The 22,351-nt window shown below is 40.5% G+C and overlaps 1 protein-coding gene across 7 annotated transcripts in view; it reads right to left on the bottom strand.

Moving 5' to 3' along the window:
- scube3 (signal peptide, CUB domain, EGF-like 3) overlaps positions 1-22,351 on the bottom strand; it is a 123,732-nt gene that overhangs the window by 66,041 nt on the left and 35,340 nt on the right. For 4 of the 7 annotated variants that reach the window (XM_077713638.1, XM_077713631.1, XM_077713623.1 and 1 more), the window contains exons 2-3: positions 18,995-19,117; positions 12,586-12,711 (exon numbers count right to left, since the gene is read on the bottom strand). In XM_077713638.1, the coding sequence (XP_077569764.1) occupies positions 12,586-12,711; positions 18,995-19,117 (249 nt within the window). Of the gene's footprint in view, positions 1-12,585; positions 12,712-15,780; positions 15,881-17,525; positions 18,291-18,994; positions 19,118-22,351 lie in introns of those variants that run through there. The other 3 variants (XM_077713656.1, XM_077713665.1, XM_077713671.1) reach the window with 3 other exon arrangements.

A 22,351-nucleotide genomic window follows, 5' to 3' on the forward strand; every position in this document is an offset into this window, starting at 1 on the left:
GGGGTGACTGGGTGCAAGGGGTGACTTGAAGGGCGGTGTGGTTGCAAAACTATGACAGGCTACAACGTTAATGCACTTCAAATGCACACAGCAGCAGGGCTTTTTCTAAGGCAATGCTTGAGGCTTGGCTCTCCCTCAGGACGAGAAAAGGCGACAAGCACAATTGAGACTTACACTGATGATAAATCAGACTCCTAGCTGCTCGGCTAAAATGGAAAAAAAACATATCTCTCAATATCTAAAATCTTGCTGCGTCCCCCCCCCCCCTTTGCTTTTCTTGATCCAAAGAACTGTGTGTGAGTGCATTTTGGTCATGGAGGTAACAGTTAATTTTCTCTCTTGCCTGGGAGAGCAAAGCTATACCACTGCCGACCACACTGGAACCTTATCGACCCCATTGCTCGATGCAGTAATAATCTGCTGTGTATACAAGCCTCCTTTTTTTAATAAACTGTCATGCTAAACTAAATTATCGTCTATTTGTCCGGTCTGAAATGGCCTCTAGTTTAAGTTTCCTTTCTAGGGAATTCTCAGCCCAGCAGTTACAAATTAAAACTGACTATCTTTTTTCTTATGCATGGAGACAGATGCACAGACATCTGAGTGCACTAAATAGCATCTGATGAGACGCAACTTAACCCAAGAATTACACCCTAAGCGGCTGCGTTGCATCTGTATCACAACGACAAAAACCACACTCCAAATTCCACTGGTTAAGAATGTCTGTGGCAATCAAACAGAAGAAATCACGAGGGTTCAGACAAGAACGCAAAAATGCAGGCGCGCTGTGTATATGTTTATCTATAATCATTATAAAGCATGATTTATGGGTGTGTGAGTGTGATTGTGTGTGTGTATGTTAAGATTCTCTCGCTACGTTTGTCGAAACAGTGCAACGTAGAGAGCCAATTTTTTTTATGTAAGCCAGAAATGGCTGTCGGATCCTAATAGACGACAATTGAATTTCTTGTGTAAACTCAACTTCTATTGATTAAAGCTGAAACAGTTGATGTATGAATAGTTGTTTTTAGATGATGGGCCCTAAACGCATTAAGTGGCTGAGTGGCGTCATTTACAAACGGCATTTTCGGAGGAATTTCCGCCTGCGAGTTTCTAGGTGCTCCCCGAACACTTTTTTTCTGTCGTGACGGGAGTTATAAAACATCCATCCATTCATGAAACACGCTTTATCTATTCTATAATCCTTATAAAGTGTGATATATGGATGGATGTGTTTGTGTGTGTGTGTGTCTGTGTGTGTGGGTGCACATGGAAACGACAGTGGAGTGCTTCTTAGTCATTTCCGCTTGAATTTAGTTGCATGAACTACGCAACAGCTATTGTGTGAGTTTTTATTTTCCTCATATTTTCACTTTGGTTTATGTTTTACCAAAAATAACACCCAAACATTGCGAAAAATGCAATGCTCTGCCCAGTGCTCGGAGACATTACAAAAAGGTAGTTGCGACCAGAGAAGTTACACGGGAAGTTGCGGGGGAGAGAAGTGCCCCTGATGTTCTTATGAGCAGCCACTAGAAGTAATATACTACACCCCTCGTATTAGCGACCGCACCGGCATTCGCGCTGAGTGACGGAAAAAAATACTGAAAAAAATTCAATGCTCTGCCCAGTGCTCGTATATATCTGTTATACATGAAAGAGATGTGGCCAAAAAGACAGTGCGCTACAATGAAGAACAGCAACTAATGTGTTGGCCATCTAGCTTTTTTTTAATTTCGTATCTAGAGATAAATATTTGCTCAAAATTGAACTCGGATCTCCAAATGCTCATATTTTGAGGTACCACCGTATAAAATGTTTTGTGTTGCCAAGAGAGCAAGTGGTTAACACGTCTGCCTCAGATTTCTGAGACTGAGGATTCAACACGCAAAATTGCCCCTCGTTGTGAGTGTGAGCGGTAATGGTTGTGTGTCTCTTTGTGCCCCTAAAATTGGCCCACCAATTCAGTCTCCCTCGCCTGGCGCCCGTAATTGGCTCAGATAGGTTAAACCCACAACCCTGGTGAGGATAATCGGTATAGAAAATGAATGAATTATTGTTTTGAGGGCGGCCTCGTGGGAAAATGGCGTGACCGGATGATTTGCCATTAGACGTTTCATCGACAGACAGTTGCTGAATGGACGTTTTGCCGAATGGACAGTTTGCCGAACAGACGTTTCGCCGAAATGGGATTCGCGTGCTCGCTCCGCCCCCAGATTGTGTGTATATGTTTTTCAACCTCGGCACAAAAAACATCATAATGAGAAACATCCCCACTTCTATTTGTTTAATAAAATAATAAATCAAACACTCTTTTTTGGTGAAACGTCCATTTAGCGAACTGTCTGTTCGGCAAACTGTCCATTCGGCAAAACATCCCTTCGACGAACTGTCCGTTCTGCGAACTGTTTCACCGAAAAAAGTGTTAGTGTTTGATTTATTATTTTATTGAACAAATAAAAGTGGGGATGTTTCTCATTATGTTGTTTTTTGTGCCGAGGTTGAAAAACATACACACACGATCTGTTGGCGGGGCGAGCGTGCGAATCCCATTTTGGCAAACTGTCCGTTTGGCGAACTGTCCGTTCGGCATTGTCCATTCGGCGAACTATCCGTCGGCGAAACGACTGTCGGCGAAACGTAAAATGGTTGGTGTGCCCACTCAAAGTGTGAGATCACAGGTTCAATCCCAGTAGGTTTCGATATTCCTGTATGTTGTCTGCATATTCTCCATGGGTCTGTGTGGGTTTCCTCCGGGTACTTTAGTTTCCTCTCAGATCATAAAAACGTGGTTGTGGGGCTGGCTGACTAATATTGACCTCATGAAGTTGTCAACAATAAACAGAAAAGTTGTTCTCATGGATTCAGAAATTTGCATGTCCACATTAAATGCAAAACATGCCTGTGAAACGTGCAAAGACCCTTCAAATGCCACCGAGAATTTGTTTTCCATACTCTAAGTGCATCAAAGTTTTCATTTCCCCATTCCTTCATCCCTTCAAATGAGGCGTTGCCTGCCAGTAGATCTCTCCGGTTTAAAATAGCTCCCATAATTGCTTGTGTTGTGTGCTGAGCAAGGCTAGCCTCCAAAGCAAATATTTTCAAGCAAGTTTCTGGCTTTTTTTTAAATCTCCCGAGAACTAAAAAAATGTCTTAAGTCAATTTAATAAGGCGGCCCTAATTCTGAAATTTGAGACACTTCATTTCTGCTTGAGTCGAGGATACAGAAGGAAAATCAAGGTTCAAACATAGTGAGATTAAGAGATTGGTTGTGTTGGTTGTGTCCACGGGTTTCTCAGATGGCCTTGACTGTAAAAATAACATTTGGCCTTGTGCGGAGAGTTAGAGCATCTAAACAATATCCTAAATTTGTTGTTGGCTTTTATTTTCGTGGGTTTGAGCGTAAATACGGACTGATTTTATTAATTTTTTAAATATGTTTTATTTTTTTTATAGTTTAGGCAAGTTTAAGCAACCAACAAAGCTGTCCTACACATCGGATCAGTCGTCGACACAACAGATAGAGCAAAGAGCAACACCTGGATACAGCTGCTGCAACAAAGTGATTTTCCAAAGTATGGGATGAATAAAATGTAATCTAATCTGATCTAATTTAATCTAAAAACAAAAACAAATGCAGTCTGTCACCTGGGCTCTCTCCATATGTATATTCTTGCTTGGCTGTTGTATGGCGCAGACAAAACTGACTCTGCTCTAAACAGACTAAATACATGGGGGTGATTGGATGGACACTGACTTCTTTTGGTATTTCATTTATAGGAGGCAAACACCTTATAATAAGAAAGCAAGTCAGACCCAAGTGAGTATGAGGAAAGATGAGGGGCGGAGATAAAACTGTAGGGCTGCAGGTGACAATTGCCCAGTTGGTTTGTGAATAGACTGTATTTTGCTTAAACATTGGTGCAGAAAGGATGGCAAGAACAAAAAGTTTTCAAAAAGCTATAAAAATGCTTGCCCCTTTTTTGATGTCCCTTTTCAAGTTCAGTGACAGCACATTTCCTTAGTCACTTGACTAAGCACCCACAGCACCAGGACAGGATGGCGAGGACAGCCCAATTCAAACAAAATCAATCTTGACTTGTGGATACTAAGCCTAAAAAAACTATTGGGGTAGTATCAGATACATTCATTCAGTTATTAATACATACTATGGGTGTAAAAGTACACTAAAATGTAATGTTTGTGTTGGGTTTATTCTGTATTACTATTATAAATAGTTGTATTAAGTCATTTCTTTGTTAAATCATTCTCTTATTATTCTCAAAGTGTTGCAAGGTCATGAACTGCCGCCTAGTCCACTCTCACATGGACTTCTCCAAGGATTGTTGCTACATCCACATACCCAGTATCGGGCTGAGAGGGTTGATCGGGCAAGGACTGGATATCTGCCATTTCCAGCAACGGAGCCCATAACAAAGATATTGTTTCTGCCACGTCCATAACACTCGTGACGCACTTCGGGTTTTTCTTTATGTAATTATTATATGATTCTTAGGTCAAGGAAGGCATAATTGTTCTAATCTAAATGTTGTTTAGGTCTAGTCTCCTGTTTTTGTTATTGGTAAAATACTTTGATTGTTATTGTAGTCCCAGATGTTGTTTTTACTCATACGTGATGGAATGATCAACAACTCTGTAAATTGTTTTGATTCATGGCAATAAGAGTGGTACGAGAACGTCTATTCGGGGAGACGTTCGGAAGTTGTAAAAGGAACATGCTGACTCTCCCCTTCGGAGGTTTTACCTGTTGTTATCCATTTCTATTTAATTAAATGTCAATAATTGAATAAGATGTCTGCCTGCAGTTATTGATAATTACGGACGAAGGTAATTATTAATGAGCCTAACAGTTTGTTACATTTTCAATTTGAAATGCTTGGTTAATTTTCGGTTTTAAAAGTAGAAAGAAAACACATGAAATGCTATTATTTTTGTTATGAAATCAATAGGACTTAGAAAAACAACACAATCATTTAAGGTGATATTCCAGGCCGCTCCACTCTGCTGATCTCACTTGGACTATTTATTTATTGATTATTTAAGAATTATTTATTGATTATTTATGCATTATTTATTGATTGTTTATTTGATGTATGTTAGTGATTTGTTTTGGAGCAAAACCAAAGCAATATCCTCCATTTCGAGGTTAAAGGGTTTGCAGTATGCAGTGGAGAGTTTCATTAAAAATATAAACATTTTTCGACAAGTTTGAGCTGCTCCCTAGACTTGTTAAACCCCAGTACTGTAAAACCTTGACATAGGAGTGCCTCGACATACGAGCACTTTGATATACGAGCAAATATTTACCTCGAGATACGAGACAAATTTTCTATATTCGAGCATTTCAGACAGCCACGAGAGGCTGCTTATGAGAACATCATGTCGCCGCAACTCATCTCATCTAATTTTCTGAACCGTTTTATCCTCAAAAGGGTCGCGGGGGATGCTGGAGCCCATCCTTGCTGACTCTGGGTTCAGCGGCGGGGGACACCCTGAATCGGTGGCCAGACCATTACGGTGCACAAGGAAACGGACAACCGTCCACAATAAAACCCATATATACGGACAATTTAGTGTCCAATTAGCCTACCATGCATTTTTTTTGAATGTCGGAGGAAACCAGAATACCCAGAGGAAACCCACGCAGGCCCGACGAGAACATGCAAACTCTGCACAGGTGGGACGTGACCTGGATTTGAAGCCAGAACCCCAGAGGCCGACGCACTAACCACTGGCGTCACCGGGACTCGCCGCAACACCCTTGTTCGTGTAAATGTCTCTACGAGTCCTGGGCAGAGTGATGCATTTTTTACCGTTAGTCAGTGGAGAATGGTGTTCGTGTGGCGGAGATTGCTCGTCAATACGAGAGGAGTATACTACTTCCCATTTTTGAGTCTGTTTGTATCGTAATCAAAGTTTATTTACATTATTTATGTTATGTTATGAGCGCGTTGTCGTGCCAATAGTCTGTCTCTCTCTCTCTCCAAGCCTTTCTCCCCTCAGTGAAATCCGTCTAATTTTAGTACTATTAAACACCATAACCAATAGTATTTGCTACTCTGTTAATAGACAGCAAATTAGAACAAATAAAAATATTTTTCCATTCCAATATCTTGTTTTTTTGTGTTTTTTCAGAGTGTTGTAATGAATGAATTTGTTTTTAGTTCATTTCTATGGGAAACTTTGATTTGAGATAAGAGTAAATCGGCATACGAGCTCAGTCCCGGAACGCATTAAACTCGTATCTCATGGTATCATTATAGTTGGGAAACGTCGATGTACAGTGTCCATTTATAAAATGTTAAATCAAAAGTATTTATGTTGAAGATCCTTACTAGCACAATTCGAGTACAGAAAACTAGCATCGGTTTTAATGTTTGTAAATCGTTTTTATGCCACTGCCCTTATATATAACGTTGACGTAAGATAACTTTAATTAACCGTGTGGAGTTTGTTTGTTCTTCCCTAGATTGTGTGGGTTTTCTCTGCTCTTTTTCCAGTTTCCTTCCGCATTCCATGCCTGGTAGACTGGTTGAACACTCTAAATTGCCCCGTGGTAAGAGTGTGAATGGTTGAGATAAAATATATGACAGAAAGGACTTTATCAAGTTATATTTATATTATTGCCTTTAAATCCAAAGTAGGCAAGACAGCTCGCAAGTTAGCCTCTAGTGTGAGCTTAATCTTACCTTACGACGGGGGCCATGGACCCACAGCTCTAGAGCCGCCTTTCGCATTGCAAGAGTGACTCTCGAGTTTAAAAAAGGTCATGGAAAATATTGGGGAGGGAAATATATTTTTTTGTTTTGACATGATTTCTATGGGCTGGCAAACATGACACAAACATTTCTTTTCCAACACTCTTTAAATGTATCAAAAAAATTAAGACTCCGCACACAGGGATTTCATGTGTTGGAGTTATGTGTCAGCAGCAGAGCAAGACCTCTTCTTCTAATTCAAATTTTCCAACCACTGTGCCACAGTAGACTGGTGTTCCATGACTGATGTTCAGGTGTGCTGCAGGGAATTATCTGCCAAGAAGTCAGGTGACTCCGGGCCACAGGCCACAGAATCGGTGACCAGCCGGTCGCAGGGCACAAGGATATGGACAACCATACACACTAACACCCATATATTGGAGCAATTTAAAGTGTCCAATCAGCCTACCATTGGATTGGATAACTTTATTCATTCCGCGTTCCGGAAATTTCATTGTGATAGTAGCAAGAACAGGCATATTTATAAGTTAGATAGTATAGTCGCAAAGGCCGCAGAACCGCAAAGCAAAAGCAGTACAAGTCAAATCAAAGTAATTGGGATCATGAAGAATCACCAAATCAAATCATTAAGTCAGAAAAAGCTGTAAAAACACAAAACGAGCAAGAGTGGACGGAGCTACCACCACCGGCTGCCACATGAATGGCGCCAGTTTGTTTGCGGTAGCAAAAACAGATACAGACTCAAAAGACGTAAAGTTGTACAAAAACTGGTACCACACACACACAAAGACTTCCACAAGATGGGGAACTTCTGCAGACTGTGACCGAGGTAGAGAATATGCAGAGTCACTCTTCCAAGCTTATCCGCACAGTTCCTCAGTAGTTTGGAGCTGAAGACAACAGTAGCAGAGTAGAGCCCTTCGACTACGTTGTTGGTAAGCGCCAACAGCTCTTCCATCTTATCTCACGATGGAATGGTTGGTCAGAAGCATTACCTCTTCTCCCGGCACTTTTGTCCCGCTCCGAATCTCCAGCGGCACCGAGGTGTTGCTCCTTCTGCTGCATATTGTTACAGCTAGTGTGACAGCGTAGGCATGGCTGAATGGTTCCAAAAAGGAGCCAGGCAAACAGAACAAGGAAAGTTGTAAAAATATTAAAGTGAAAACTATAAAGTACAAAGTAAAGTAAAAAGGAATGTATTAAGAAATATTAAAATGTAATTAAAAAAGGAGGTCTGTAAAACACGAAAAGCAAAAGAGTGTACAGAGCTATTGCCACTGGCTCCTGCGTGAACGCTGCCATCTTGCATCCATATGCATGTCTTTGGAATGTGGGAGGAAACCAGAGTGCCCGGAGGAAATCCACGCAGGCCAGGGGAGAACATGCAAACTCCACACAGACGGACATGACCTGGATTTGAACCCAGGACCCTAGAGCTGTACGAGATTTATGTCATTTTCCTGTATTTACATGAACCGGAAGTTGTTTTGTTTCAAGTGCATCAACTTTTGGTGATGGAAATATCTGTGAGCACTTTATCTTTTGTGTAATATTGGGAGAAAAAGAAAAAAATTAAAGCAAGGTTAAGCAACGTTGCCATAATTAATTAGGTTGGTGTGAATTTTTCTTATTTGGGAATAATTTGGGGATATTGCTTAATTCCTGTTCAATAAAACTTTGATGATAATGACTTAATTATGTTAACATAGGCGACATAGTTTTAAATTAGATTTCTTTGGAGTCGGAGGCCAGAAAGTTAACAAGCTCCGGGCCATCCTTGTAATTAAACAGGTCTGAGTCCGACTCCCATTCAAAATGAATGTGTTTCTTCATAAAGGGAGGCGGAGGCAGCGAAGAATGTCCCATAGAGGGATAACGAGAGGGATGCGGAGGCAAGTAGGCAGGAGGAGAGTTGACGGCAGGCGAAAAATCAAAAAAGATAACTTGGGGAACGCATTACTTGGTTCGGAGATACCTGGTGTATCACTTGGTTCGTTGATTGGTGGGAGTATTCTGTTATTCTGTCGGCTGCGATGAAGTAAACCAAGGATAAGGGAAAACAGGAAGCCGAGGTTTGCTGGTCCAAAAACAAGTTCTTTTAACACAAAAGTTGAATATCCAGGTGACAAAATAAACAGGTGGAGGACGCACACCGACTGAAAACAAAACATGACTTACTCATACGACACACACGAGGTAAAATAAGTATTACTCCCACACCAGCATAACAAACATTCTCTTTATATACCTCCCAGGGTTAATCAAATTAACACAAAGCAGCTGGCTAAGAGGGGAGGTGAAAACATGCACACAGATACACCCACACCTCCATCAGAATGTGACAGCTTTACTGCCACTCAATAAACACAGTGAATGCACAAAAAAAAGTATAATTTCTGGACCTATGCGCCCAGTATCAGAAGAATTAAATAAGTGGGGAGGATAGTGCAATGGCGGAGAACTAATAAGACTTCTTAAATCTGGTTTTCATTGTAAAGGGGATGTGTGTTTTGGATTAAATTGACATTGATTCCTCTGCTTTCTCTAAGACTCTAAAATCCTTTAGAGGTTGGCCATGTGGTGATTAACGACCACCCGTCCCTCATCTCCACAAGCCAATAGCCATGATGGTTACAAAAGGTGTAATCAGGCTCTTGAATGATGTTGCCTCTTTTTTTCACTGTGTGGTTTGAGTGTGTACAAAAGCTTCCCACGGCTAAATTATACCATGAGTGAAATCTGGCTCATCATAGAAAAAAGCAATATGCTGTGTTTCACTATTGCTTCCACCTTACTGACTTCCTGACATTTTTGTGAAGCTTAAGGCAGTCTGTGGACACCCCAGACACCACAGCGTCCTTGTAGAGGCACACAAGGCAGCGTTCAGCGTCATTTTCCACTGCCTTCTGCCACCGCTAGAAGCCATTATGCTGCCAACATATGCAATTACAAGGAGTCCTGTGGCACGTGCCACGGAATAAAAAAAATGCAGTGAAGGGGATGCAAAGGGAAACTGGTCTTGGGACTTATAAGAGAGGAAGTTACAAACATGAGGGACTGGGGCCTATGATTAAAAAAAACAACAACAACAAAACATTTGAGCATCACATTAGTGATCAAATAATCTGAAGTCAACCAGAACTTTTAAGGATCAATAGAATTTCTGCCTCTGCAGCCTCTGGCATATCTGTTTTTTAGGGGCTCCAAGTGTCTGACCATGTCTGGGATCAGGCTGATTAGATTCTCCACCCCAAGACCAGGAGAAACCTAGCCAACCTTGAAACCTTAGTTCCACCTTTCTTTCCTTCTATTCTTGGGTTTGCACTGAGGGTTATTAGAATTCATTAGAAAACACCATCTTAAAAAGCAATTCATGTGACTATATTATATGCTGTCAAAAATGAAACTGCCAGTCATTGTCAATTCATTCTACTTGAGTTGAAAGTATGAATAAATGACTAGTTGCCTTGGAATTTCTGACCTTAGGTGTTGCTTCTATCCAAGTGGCTGCCAACCCACTGGGGGCAAATTAGGGAGAATTTCATTGGCCAACGGAACTTTAAAAGTGAGCAGTAGTAGCCTGGATTTGAAGCACTGACCTCTCCATTCCAGGACAACTCGGGATACTAATTGCACCTACTACTGCCCCACTACTGTTGGCTAAAGCTAAAGGCATGAATGAGCCACAGCTCTCAAATTAATTTTCAGTGGCTGTAATGAAAGGTTTTAGGTCAGTTAGAAAGGCCAAGGTAGGGCTAATGTCTATGTAAAGCAAGAAGAGACACATATTATTTATTCTTTTTTTTAATTTTCTGAACCGCTTATACTCACAAGGGTCGCAAGGGGTGCTGAAGCCTATCCCATATAAATAAAGGCTTCAGGTGGGAGATTGATTATTGCAGTGATATGTGGTCCACATTATCCGCGAAACTGGACGTAAGACAGTACATGCCTTGTGAATTGAACACTCTAAATTGCCCCTATGTATGAGTGTGAGAGAATGGTTGTCGGTCTCCTCATGCCCTGCGATCGGCTGACCACCGACCGATTCAGGGTGTCCCCGCCTATGGCCCAAAGTCACCTGGTAGAGGCTCCAGCATCCCCAGCGACCCTATTGAGGATAAAACGGTTCAGAAAATGAATGAGCATGGCTAATTGTGCTGACGTAAAGAAATACTATTGGAGGTGGCGTTATTGAGTCACAAGACTTTGAGTTGAATTGAAATCGCCAATTTTTTTAGCTGTAATTTTAAAGGCTAAAACTAAAAGAAAAACATGTCGTGTCCACATTGAATACAATACTTGATAAGTCTTTCACTTGATCAGTTTAATCAAAGTATTTAGCCATAAAATCATCATCGACCGCTGCCAACCGTCCCAATCAAAAATGGAATGCATGTGTATGATCACAGCCAATTTTTGGTGCGAAAGGCAGAGCTGCCAACCTCTGTCGATCCCCATTTCAGGAGTACCCTTGTCCCATTTTTTCGGAGTGAATGAGATTCACTCAAAATCATTATAAAATCTAAAAAAAATACATAGGATAATTTAAATCAAACTGTTATTATCTCAGCTCATCTAAATTTCTGAACCGCTTTAACCTCGTTAGGGAAGCGGGGGTTATGGAACCTATCCCAGCTGACTCCAGGCCAGAGGCAGGGGACTCCCTGAATTGGTGGCCAGCCGATCGCAGGCCACAAGGAGACGGACAACCATGCACACTCACACCCATATCTTCGGGCAATTTAGAGTGTCCATGCATGTCTTTACGATGTGAGAGGAAACTCCACACAGATGGACATGACCAGGACCCAAGAGCTGTGAGGCCGAGGCGCTAGCCACTCGTGCCACCGGGCCACCCAGTGTTATTATTATGTTTTACATTGATTGAAATATTGTGTTTAGGCAAAAAAAATACAGTATAATGAAAATAAGTTTATCTTTGAGTCCTTCTACATGCGTTTTACAATCAGTAATTCCACCATGTGTCACGCTGAAGTTGCACTTGTGCAATGTGCAAATGTCGGTCCTTTTGGAGACGGCTTCAACATGGGATATTTCATCGAATGCAAACCAATAGAAGTTTCATTCAAATTGCCATCCATTTTGCTCTTACCCCAAGCAGGCATATTGATGAGACTTACCAGTGCTGTGTACGCCTTTTTCCTTTAGAACAAGCCCGGAAATGATAGGATTTGTTTCAAAACAAAAGACTAGTCGTTTAGTCAGCCTTAATAATACTTAATTCCCATATGAAAAAAAACAAAAACAAAAATGTTAAAGCAATAAAGCTACCTATGCAATCGATTCTGAATCGATTGCCATGCTGAAGTGGCACAAGACGAATCATTTGCCAGAACTTGAAACTCGGATGATTCAGAATGCACTCGTTTTACCGAATACATCCGGTTAATAGTGTGATTGTATCAAAGACGGAAGTACAATGTGGAAGCCGTGGCCATGTTGTGAATTTCGAGGCATTTCAATTGGAAATGTACATTTACGCAAAGGTTGCTTAAAAAAAATAAGTGACAACTTTTTGGGGATTTCCAGAGCTTAGGGAGGTTTGTCCCCAGTCCCAGAGTTTGTGTTGCTTGTTTCAGAGTTGGTATCTCTGAAAAGGGCTAAAAAAATTTGGGGACTTGACTAAACTTGTGTGACTTTTGGCACCGTAAAGTGAGACTCCCTTTGAACTTACTTCCACTCTGATAAATTCATAAGATTTTCTCACAAAACTCTCAAAGGCAAAATTCCCCCAATAAAAGGATAAGAATGCAGATACTGAAACACACATATATGCGCGTACACCTTTATGTACGCACTCACACTAAAATCACACACTCACCTAAACAATTGTGCCCATCATGTGTCAAGCGGAAGCCGTCATAGCATGTACACCTGTAATTGCCTGGGATGTTGATGCACTCATGGACACAGCCACCGTTGTATTCGGTCGCACACTCATCGACATCTACAGAAAACAAAAAAAGAAAAGGGAGTAAGAAAGCAGGCACTTTAACTTTTCAAACCTCTGATGGTCCATTCAGTAACTGGCTAATTTTGGTGAAGAACTGATGGTTGGGGTATGGAGGAATTCCTCAAGTTCCGTTACTCTGCTGGCTGCTTGAATTTGCACGTAAGCCGAATGTCACAGTTTAAGTCAGAATTCATGTCAGATTACTTCATATGAAGAAAGTTAAACATATTAAAATGTTAAAAAAACTAAGACACTGTGCTTAAAATTACTGCCGGAGGGTTTTCAATAGTTTGTTTGTAACTGAAAGCATGGATGGAACACAACCATGAGGCCAACAAAATGAAACCAACTTGCCCTCTCGTCCACCACTCCTTCTCTCACACCAGTCACACACGCCCTGCGTTCAGGGACAGCCCACAAAACACATCAAAATTGCACGATGAAACCTGCTTTGTTATATTACTCTACTTACTTTTAGGTTGCATTAATCAAAAATTATTTAACATTGACAATCAGTGATTGTCTGTGTGACCATGCAAGTGTATTGGCCGACGAGTGAGGCTTATTCGCGTGATGGTTTAATGTTGATCTGAATGTAAGCACAGGTGATAAGCCAAAATTTTAATTAATTCATTCATTTTCCGTGCGATTTATCTTTTCAAGGGGAGCGGGTGGTGCTGGAGACTATCCCAGCCAATATGTGTACGAGGTAGGGAAAACTATGACTTGGGGCCATTCAATCGCAGGGCACCAGGAGACAGACAGCCATTCACACCACACTCATACATAGGGGCAATTTGATGTTATCCCAGCCAACCACGCATGTTTTTGGGATGTGGGAGGTGTACTTGGAGAAAACCCACACAAGCCCACGGAGAACATAGAAACTCCACACAGGAAGGTCTGTATCTGGAATTGAAAAATCGATCTCAGGAATGTGAGATCAATGCACTAACCATTCGGCCGCCGGTTTGCCCAAAAACTATATCATGATTTTTTAAGAAATAAAATCACTTTTTCTCAATTTTATCACATTTATTTTTTATATTATAAATTACGGAGGCCCGGTGGCACGAGCGGTTGTTACATCGGCCAGGTCACATCCACCTGTGTGAAGTTTGCATGTTCTCCTTGGGCCTGTGTGGGTTTCCTTCGGGTACTCCGGTTTCCTCCTACATTCCAAGAAGATGCACAGTAGGCTGATTGGAGACTCTAAATTGCCCTTAGGTATGGGTATGAGTGTGCTCGGTTGTCCGTCTCCTTGTGCCCTGCGATCGGCTGTCCACCGATTCTGGGTGTCCCCCACCTCTGGCCCGGAGTCAGCTAGGTTCAGGAAATGAGATGAGATTAGATGTATATTAAAGTTTATTTTAGTGGTTTCCAACCACCGTCCCGTGCTGCGAGAGAGGGTCCCTTGTGCCATTGGAACTTATCTGCCTATAAGTCAATCATACATTGGAATATAAAATATATTTTGATGTATGAGATCTACATGTTGACAATATTAATGATATATTATTATCATATCACACACACTCATCTGAATGCAGTATATCTTCACCGATGTGCGTTGGTATTTGTCTTTTCTCTTCTTTTATGATATCACGCTTAATTTCTATATTTTTTTGGGCCGAACCTAGAATACGCCACTTTCTTCTTTGGGACCAGAGTGCAAAAAATGTGGGTGAAAAAGAAAAAAAAAAGGAGGCAATCACAATGAAGTAGCTAGGCAGGAACTAAGGTGCTGGCTGCTAAATAGCAAGCGAGGCATGGTCATCGGGAGGTTGAAAGGTTACCAAAACACTACTTCTAATACTGCTAAAAATACCAAATTATTGTCTATCTATACAAGCACTATGGGAATGTTCCAAACATTACAAATGGTAAAATAAAAGTAACAAAAAGGAAATATCTAAAATGCATAAATAACATCACAAAATGTATTCACGAGTGTGGCAACTTAAGAAATGTGTCACAAAAACAAGGAGCAGAAGCTCACGTTTACAGAAAGATGGCAGATTGGTTTGACACAGAGTGAGATTGTCTGTTATGATTATGATGATGGCTGCAGGGCTCCATTGAGGAGACCAGAACACGATGGATTGCGAACAGTACGCAAAAGCACTCAGCACTTGCTTGCCCATTTAGGCTCTATGATCTTGGTCGCTCAGTTTCTCTTTGACGCTGCCGCTCTCAAGGCTTAATTGGACTTGACAGTAGAGTGATGGGACCGAGACAAAGAACACTCTCTGCTCTCCAAGTAACCTCTTCCCACACATCAACGGAATTCACTAAACTCAGCACAAAACTACCCACTTCTCTTTTAATGAACACACATTTTCTGTAGATTCTTCTCCATTACTTTTAGGCAGTCTTCAGGCTTCCAATGTCATAATAGAAGATTTGGACAACCCGAAAATGTTTGTAATCATGAAATGTAGACGACCTTCCAAAAAATAATGCCAAACGTGCAGATAAAATTCGTTTAGAGCAATGTACAAAACACAGATAGTGAATAGCCTACATTAGAAAGATGGTTGCACAGTACACATCAAATCACGCATTGCTTAGACCACTAATAATGGTGAAAGAATTTTTTTTGACACAACTTAAAAGTGTAGTCTCTAAAGTGACAAATGTGAATGTAGGTCGGTATGATTGAGACGCGTACATCACATAAAACCTGATACACTTGAAACAGGTGAAAAATAGCTAAGAAAATAGGCACACATTATTCATAATTCTGTACCTGTTCTCTCTCATTGCTGATGAAGCCGATTCACTTAGCTTCACTATTGTTGCTATACACATTGGAATGGTTAGCCAATGTGCGACAATGTGAGATAATCCTAGCTATTCATATTTGATTCATTCGTTTTCTGAAGCGCTTTATCCACACTTGGGTCGCAGAGGGGGGCTGGAGCCTATCCCTCTTGACTTCGGCCCAGAGGCGGGGAAAACCCTGAATCGGTGGCCAGCCGATTGCAGAGCACAAGGAGACGGACAACCATTCACACTCACACTCATACCTAGCGACAATTCAGAGTGATCCAATCAGCCTACCATGCATGTTTTTGGAATGTGGGTGGAGGAAACCGGAGTACCAGGAGAAAATGCACGCAGGCTTGGGAATAAAATGAAAACTCCCCACAGGTGGACCGACCTGGATTTGAAAAAAAAGTGAAAGCGTTTCAATTGAGACTAAACTTTCTTACAAAGGGTTAAAATAAGCAACCAGAAATAGAGAAACAACAATGGATAGAAATGTAACTAGATTTAAATGTTATGCCTGACTATTGAAAAAATATTGATTACAAAAGTTTTATGGGAGATGATAGACAAACTAAAAAGACAATGGAATGTTACTTTTAATTTAAAAAAACTACTAGATTGGGGGATTTTGAATTTTAAACAACAGTTTAATATGCAACACGATACACATTATTGAATGAATTGGGACTTCTTGATTAGTATGCATTTTATAAGTAATGGCTAAAAATATTAAATCTGACGAACAGGGGGTGGTTACATTTCAACGGGTTCAGTTCAATTAAGAATTATTAATGTATACATTTGTTTCTGGATATTAATCGATGTGAATGTAACTATTGCAGACAACGGGAAAGCTGTTTTCCTGAGGAGAAATCAGCCTTTTGCTTTTTGTATTTTTCCTATTTTTAGTATGCTTAGTTAATTTGTGATTTTCCCAAACTATACTTATGGAATAAATGAGATTGTTGTGATTTTTGTTCATTGGTGTATTAAGCCCAGATACATAGTTGTATGCATATGTAAAGCACATACTAAAGGCAATGACAGAATCAGTAGAGGAAATGCCAGAGCAGATGTAGCAGCTAAAGAAACAGCACAAACACTTACTGCAAAGTATAAACAACAACAACAAAAAACGAGTGAATCCGATAAACAGTATTAATTGACAGGCAAAACATTACACCACAGAAAAAAAAGATGCATGGATACATGAAGGCACAGAACAGTCTGCAGACGGCCTGTACACAGCTAAGGGCTTATCGTGCTTACCAGAGAATGTATTCCAAATGGTAGCAAACTGAGCCATGGAAAGTCCCATGTCTCAACAGGGGGGATGATGGACATGGTACAGCATGTGTTCCATGTGCCAACAGGTCCAAATAACTATAACTATTTAATTTTTTTATAGGGACTGGTAGAGAGAACGTATGGTACAATAAAACTAAGGCTTTAGAAAACCTTGGAAGAGCTAACGAAGCCATGGCCAGAATGTCTGTCACTGGTCAAAACATATATGAGGATAGTACCAACTTGCTCGGGATTAACACCTTTTGAGATATTTCATGGAAGACCATGACAACTTCCCCTTGGGGAAGTTGAAACATGGCAAGAGACTAAGGGTGAAGCAGATCCACTCATAGAGTGGGTGGAGAGAAACATCTCCAAAGAACATGTAAGCTGCCGTTATCCCCTTTGTCTCCCTTACAGGAGGTGGTGAAGCCAGGTGACCAGATCCTGATCCGAGTCATGAAAAGGAAGTCCTCTCCACACTGGGAAGGCCCATTTGTGGTTCAACTCACTACCCCCACAGTAGTAAAGATAGCTGAAATGTCTACGTGGATTCACCAATCTCAGGTCAAGGTAGTTTCAGAGATAGGTACTGAGTAGACTGTAAGTCGGACGGTGCCGAAACTCCTTGTCCGTGAAAAACAGATCTGACGTCTGCTCACCTGCCACGAGCACCCCTCACTTAACAATGACCTCCCAAAAACTGTGCAACCACACCAAACAGAAGCCAAAATGAAAGCAGTTCCCACCCCCCTCATCTCAGTAACTGTACTGTCAGTGGCAGCCTGGGTGTTGCTGAATGCCCCGCCCAGAGATTCGAGCTAGAAAACGAGATGGTGCCGTACTCCTGTCACAGAGAAAAGTGAAGTGGAATGAGAAGAATAATCTAATAAACTACCATGAAGAAAATATGTGGTATAATTCCATGGTGTTCCAGAAGAAACTGACTGGTGTGAATGAATGTTGTTATGCGTAAAGTATGTTTGATTTTTTTGAATTTCAGGTTTTGTAACTTAGAATGTTTTTCATATGCTGAGTTTCCTAACCTAAATATTTGGTATGGGTAGGCATTCATAAGTATAAGTATCACTATAATTGAAGTGCTCTACATACTTCACTTCACATCTACTTGTAACTTCACTGTTCCAACCGGGATCCTCTCATTTACCCTCATTCCGTCTTCCGCTTGACATTAGGAAAATGGCGGAAGACAGAGTACTGTCATTCAACTGAGGAGCTCGTGTGAGGGTGCATTTTTATCAGAAATGGGAGTACCGTGCAACGGCACTTATTTGAAAAAATATAACTTGCTCGGCGAATTTGACGCCAGAGAGCCCCACCGAAGGGGGATTTTTTGGGGGAGAAATGCAAGTCCCGGGCGACGTTATGGTGGATGGCATCGGCCTTGTCCAAAAATAGACCATTCTGGCCGGCAAGGATGGCGGGTCGTTGAGGCGACGCAACGAGGAAGTTTAATTTGTCCACCATTCGGCCGGTGGCGCATGCCAGGGGCGTTGGCCGAGCATCCGCTGACAGGTGCCGTTGACATCGGCCGGCGATATGGTGGTGCATGCCATTAGTAATAATGGGAGTGATCCTACTTGTTCGTTTATCAGACCATGTCTGGTCTACATTAAACAGTGATCGAGGGATTACTGTACTAAGGAACGGCCTGCTAACATTAAACCTGTCATTGATGAAGGCTGAATTATGCAAATACTTGACCAAAGCTTCACAAATTAATCTTGAATAGCCCACAGGCAAGAAGCTGTGGATGCCAGACAGCCAATGATAAAAACAGAAAGCATTGATATTCACTTTGTAATAAGACAATAATATTTTATGGAATATATTGATCCAAAGTGTTAGGGTTTGGGAGGTCAAAAAGGCTTGAAACTCCTAGATGGGAATCCCCCTGACTACTTGGCAGTTCATCTGACTAGCATTTCAGCTACAGTCTTAATTCTCTCCAACATGTGTATAGAGGAAATTTACTGCTACATTTTATTTTGTCATAAAGGAGCACTGGGCGCCTTGCTTTTCTAATCTTCTGTCAACATATCACTCCCTCACTTTGCTCTCATGGCTAACTTTGAGGGAGGCTATAACGGGTGTGGGCTCTTTACAATACCGGTTATCACCACGATAGCACCGGGACCGATGGATTGTTGCACTAACAAAGTACGTGTAGAAGAGTTAACAAAATGGAAAGGTTTACCTTCACAATGTTTCCCATCCCCTTTGTAACCTGACTTGCAGATACATTTGTAGGATTTCAGTGTGTTCTGGCAGATGGCATCAATGCTGCAATTGTCAAGTGCCTCTGCACATTCGTCCACATCTAGAAAGAAAAGAAAGTTGTTAAATAAATTCTGCCCAAAAAAGAAAAATCACAGTCTCAAAGTGTATTTATTGATGAGGATTGACTTGCACGGCTTTCAAGTGTTGATTAATTGTATGAAAACGTCTTATACCAATAAGGAGATTTAGAACCTTTAAAATGAAATTTCCTCCAGCAAACAGGTCAGCAATCTTTTCAAACTTGAACTTCTTGCGTGCATCTTTTGGACAACTTCTCAACACAAAAAAATAAAAACTAAGATATTATTTTGATCGTGACAACCTCCCCTTGCAGTTATATCGACTTGACATCTATCTAGTGACAGTCTTTTAATACGTCAGGATAAAAAGGACCACATGCAGTATGCTGCAGTATGCATGTGGTCTTTTTTTACAGTATTATAGCAAGAAAACAGCATTGAAAGAATTACTAATTAATTGTACAGTAATCTCTCGATTATCACAGTTTATGTAGACCAGGCATGGCGGTGATAATCGAAAAATCACAAACTAGGGTCACCCCTATTATAACTACCTTTTTTTCTTCAGTGCTGAGTCCTAGTAGCTACAGTGGGTTTCGCTTACGAGTTTCAGCGTGGATTACACATTTTTATGACCTTCAAAAAAAATTAATAATAATTGTGTGTGCGGGTGTGCGGATGCATGTGTGTATGTGTCATGGTTTACCTTCACCCTGCATAAGGTACTAAAGAGGGAAATTAGCCCCCAGCTCCAATCTTGCATATTTTCAGATATATGCTCATTAACATAAATATAAACGTGTTCATTAATATGTGATGCCCCTTATTAAATAAATACAATACAGGTTGAAGAGGATACTTGATGAATAAGTTTGTTGTATATGAACAGTAAAGATTAAAGAAAACAAATCATCCAGCAATTGGGTAATATTCATCATTGCCTAGTGCCCGTTTAATGTATCTTTTTTTTGTAATTTCTTCTCCCAAACTTGAGTTACTTTAGGTATCACAATCATTATGCATTACGTTGTAACTGGGAGAGTGTCCTCTCTGTCATCTTGTCTGGACATGTACTTCAAAGCAAATGGACTGGTCACTCTTTATTCATTGGTCAGTGTAAAGCCCATCATAATTTGTCACTAATTACAAAAAAAAATATTAATTATAATCATTCATCTGTTTGTTCCAGCCAAAACAACTCAAATCGTTCTTTAAAATGTTTACGAATTATAAATGCTCACAATGATTCCTTAAATTGAAAAATATTAGTGACAGTAATATTGAGTAAATTTCAAAACATTGCGATGTAAATTCGTACATACATTTTCTGAACCGCTGGAACCTATCACAGCTGACTCCAGGCCAGAGGCCGGGGACACCATAGGGGCAATTTAGAGTGTCCAATGAGTCTACCATGCATGAATGTGGGAGGAAACCAGAGTACCCGGAGGAATCCCACACAGACCCGAGGGGAACATGCCTACTCCACACAGGTGGACTGACCTGGATTTGAACCCAGGACCCCAGAGTTGTGAGGTCGGCACACTATTGTGATGTATTAAATAATGAAAATTCCTTGGCTTTAAAATTTCAAAAGAAGTTATGAAAAATATAACAAAGTACAAAACAAGTATATATTTTAAAAATGCCAAGACTCTGACATGACAAAAAGATTGTGGTGAAAGGCTGAGGTCATGGAGAAACCGAATCATAGAGAAAAAGGCAAGCTCAATTATTCATTCATTTCCAACACTGCTCATCCATGTCAGTGTCATGGGGTGCTGGAGCCTACCCCAGATGACTTCGGTTTGAAGGCAGACAACACCAGAACTGGTCGCCAATCAGTTGTCAGGACACAGAGACAGTGAACCATTCACACTCACAATCACACCGCCGCAAAGTAGGAACCGATTCCACACTGCCTGCGCCAAAGTCACGCCAAGTTACTGCTACAGCGTCAGTGACCTCACTGAGAAACAATGAGAATCAATTGACCAAAAAACAGTCAAACAAGACCAACATTTTTTATGAATCTCAAACAAGTAGCAAAGCCAAACTAAACAAAAAATGAAAAAAACAATCTCAACAGATGCTCCTATTTCCGAAATCTAACGTAGTGCAAATGTTGTCTGTGAGGAGGTACTAAAATTACTTAAGTTTACACTGCATTCTTAGTTCCGTGCACCGGTAATTAACATGTACGTTTTTTAAAGACTGGACCAAAGACCACAATTTCATGAGTAAACTAAATTACACACATTCAAATAAGAATTTCATGACAACAGGGGTGCTTTAAAGAACTGAAAAATCAAATGGGGACATGTGTTGCTAATTTGAGCTTGAATTGAATTGTTCCTTTTTAATAGTTCCAGTAATTGCTGCAGTCTATAGAAAGCTTAGAAATGGATTCAAGATGATGCATGGTCAGATCCGCCTTTACGGGATTCCTTATCAAGCTATTTTAGCTAACTCGCCTAGGTGTTCAGGATTACCCTGATGCGCACTGGGGAAGGACAGTTTAATAAGGATTACATAGCTTGGTTGACAATGAAGAATGCTTACACAATCTTTATCATGAACTCAGATCCAGGATTATTTGCTCACAACTGTAATGGAAGCCCCAGCAGCAAAGTTTATCCTATGAAATTTTACTGCAGTTGAGTTTTTTTTTTTTTTGGCAACAACATCAAGCTCCAAGGTAAGACAATATAGTGAGACCAATGTCCTTGGGCAGCCTGCTACATTCCTTTTTTAGAACTTTAGATTTTTCAGTAGATCATTTAAGTGATTTCATGATTAAGTGTTTAAAATCAGAAAGATTATCAAACCAAGTTTATCTGTAAAATAATGGTGTCTGTCATTTCAGAATTGGAAGACACCTTGGCTTTAAATGTCCCAAAAAGATACCACTTCTCTGCATATTTAGCGACAATGGCCAATAAACAATCATAGGCTTATTTATATTATTTTTCAGATCATATTTAACATTAAATGATGATTTACAATATTTGGCATAATTACAATAACACTTTCAAATATCCATGCTAGGTTTACTAATGCAGTCGTACCTCTACTTACGAAATTAATTAGTTCCAGAATTTTTTTATAAGTAGAGATATTTGTAAGTATAGCAGTACTTTATATGAAAATTCAGTTATTCGTTCCACGGTTCTCACAAAACTATCAACTAAACCCTTAAAAATTGGCCAATGAGTCCCAAATTTGTAGGATAGGTATGACGACACAAGGGAGAG

This window comes from Stigmatopora nigra, chromosome 1 (assembly GCF_051989575.1).
Source record: "Stigmatopora nigra isolate UIUO_SnigA chromosome 1, RoL_Snig_1.1, whole genome shotgun sequence".
Classification (NCBI taxonomy): domain Eukaryota; kingdom Metazoa; phylum Chordata; class Actinopteri; order Syngnathiformes; family Syngnathidae; genus Stigmatopora; species Stigmatopora nigra.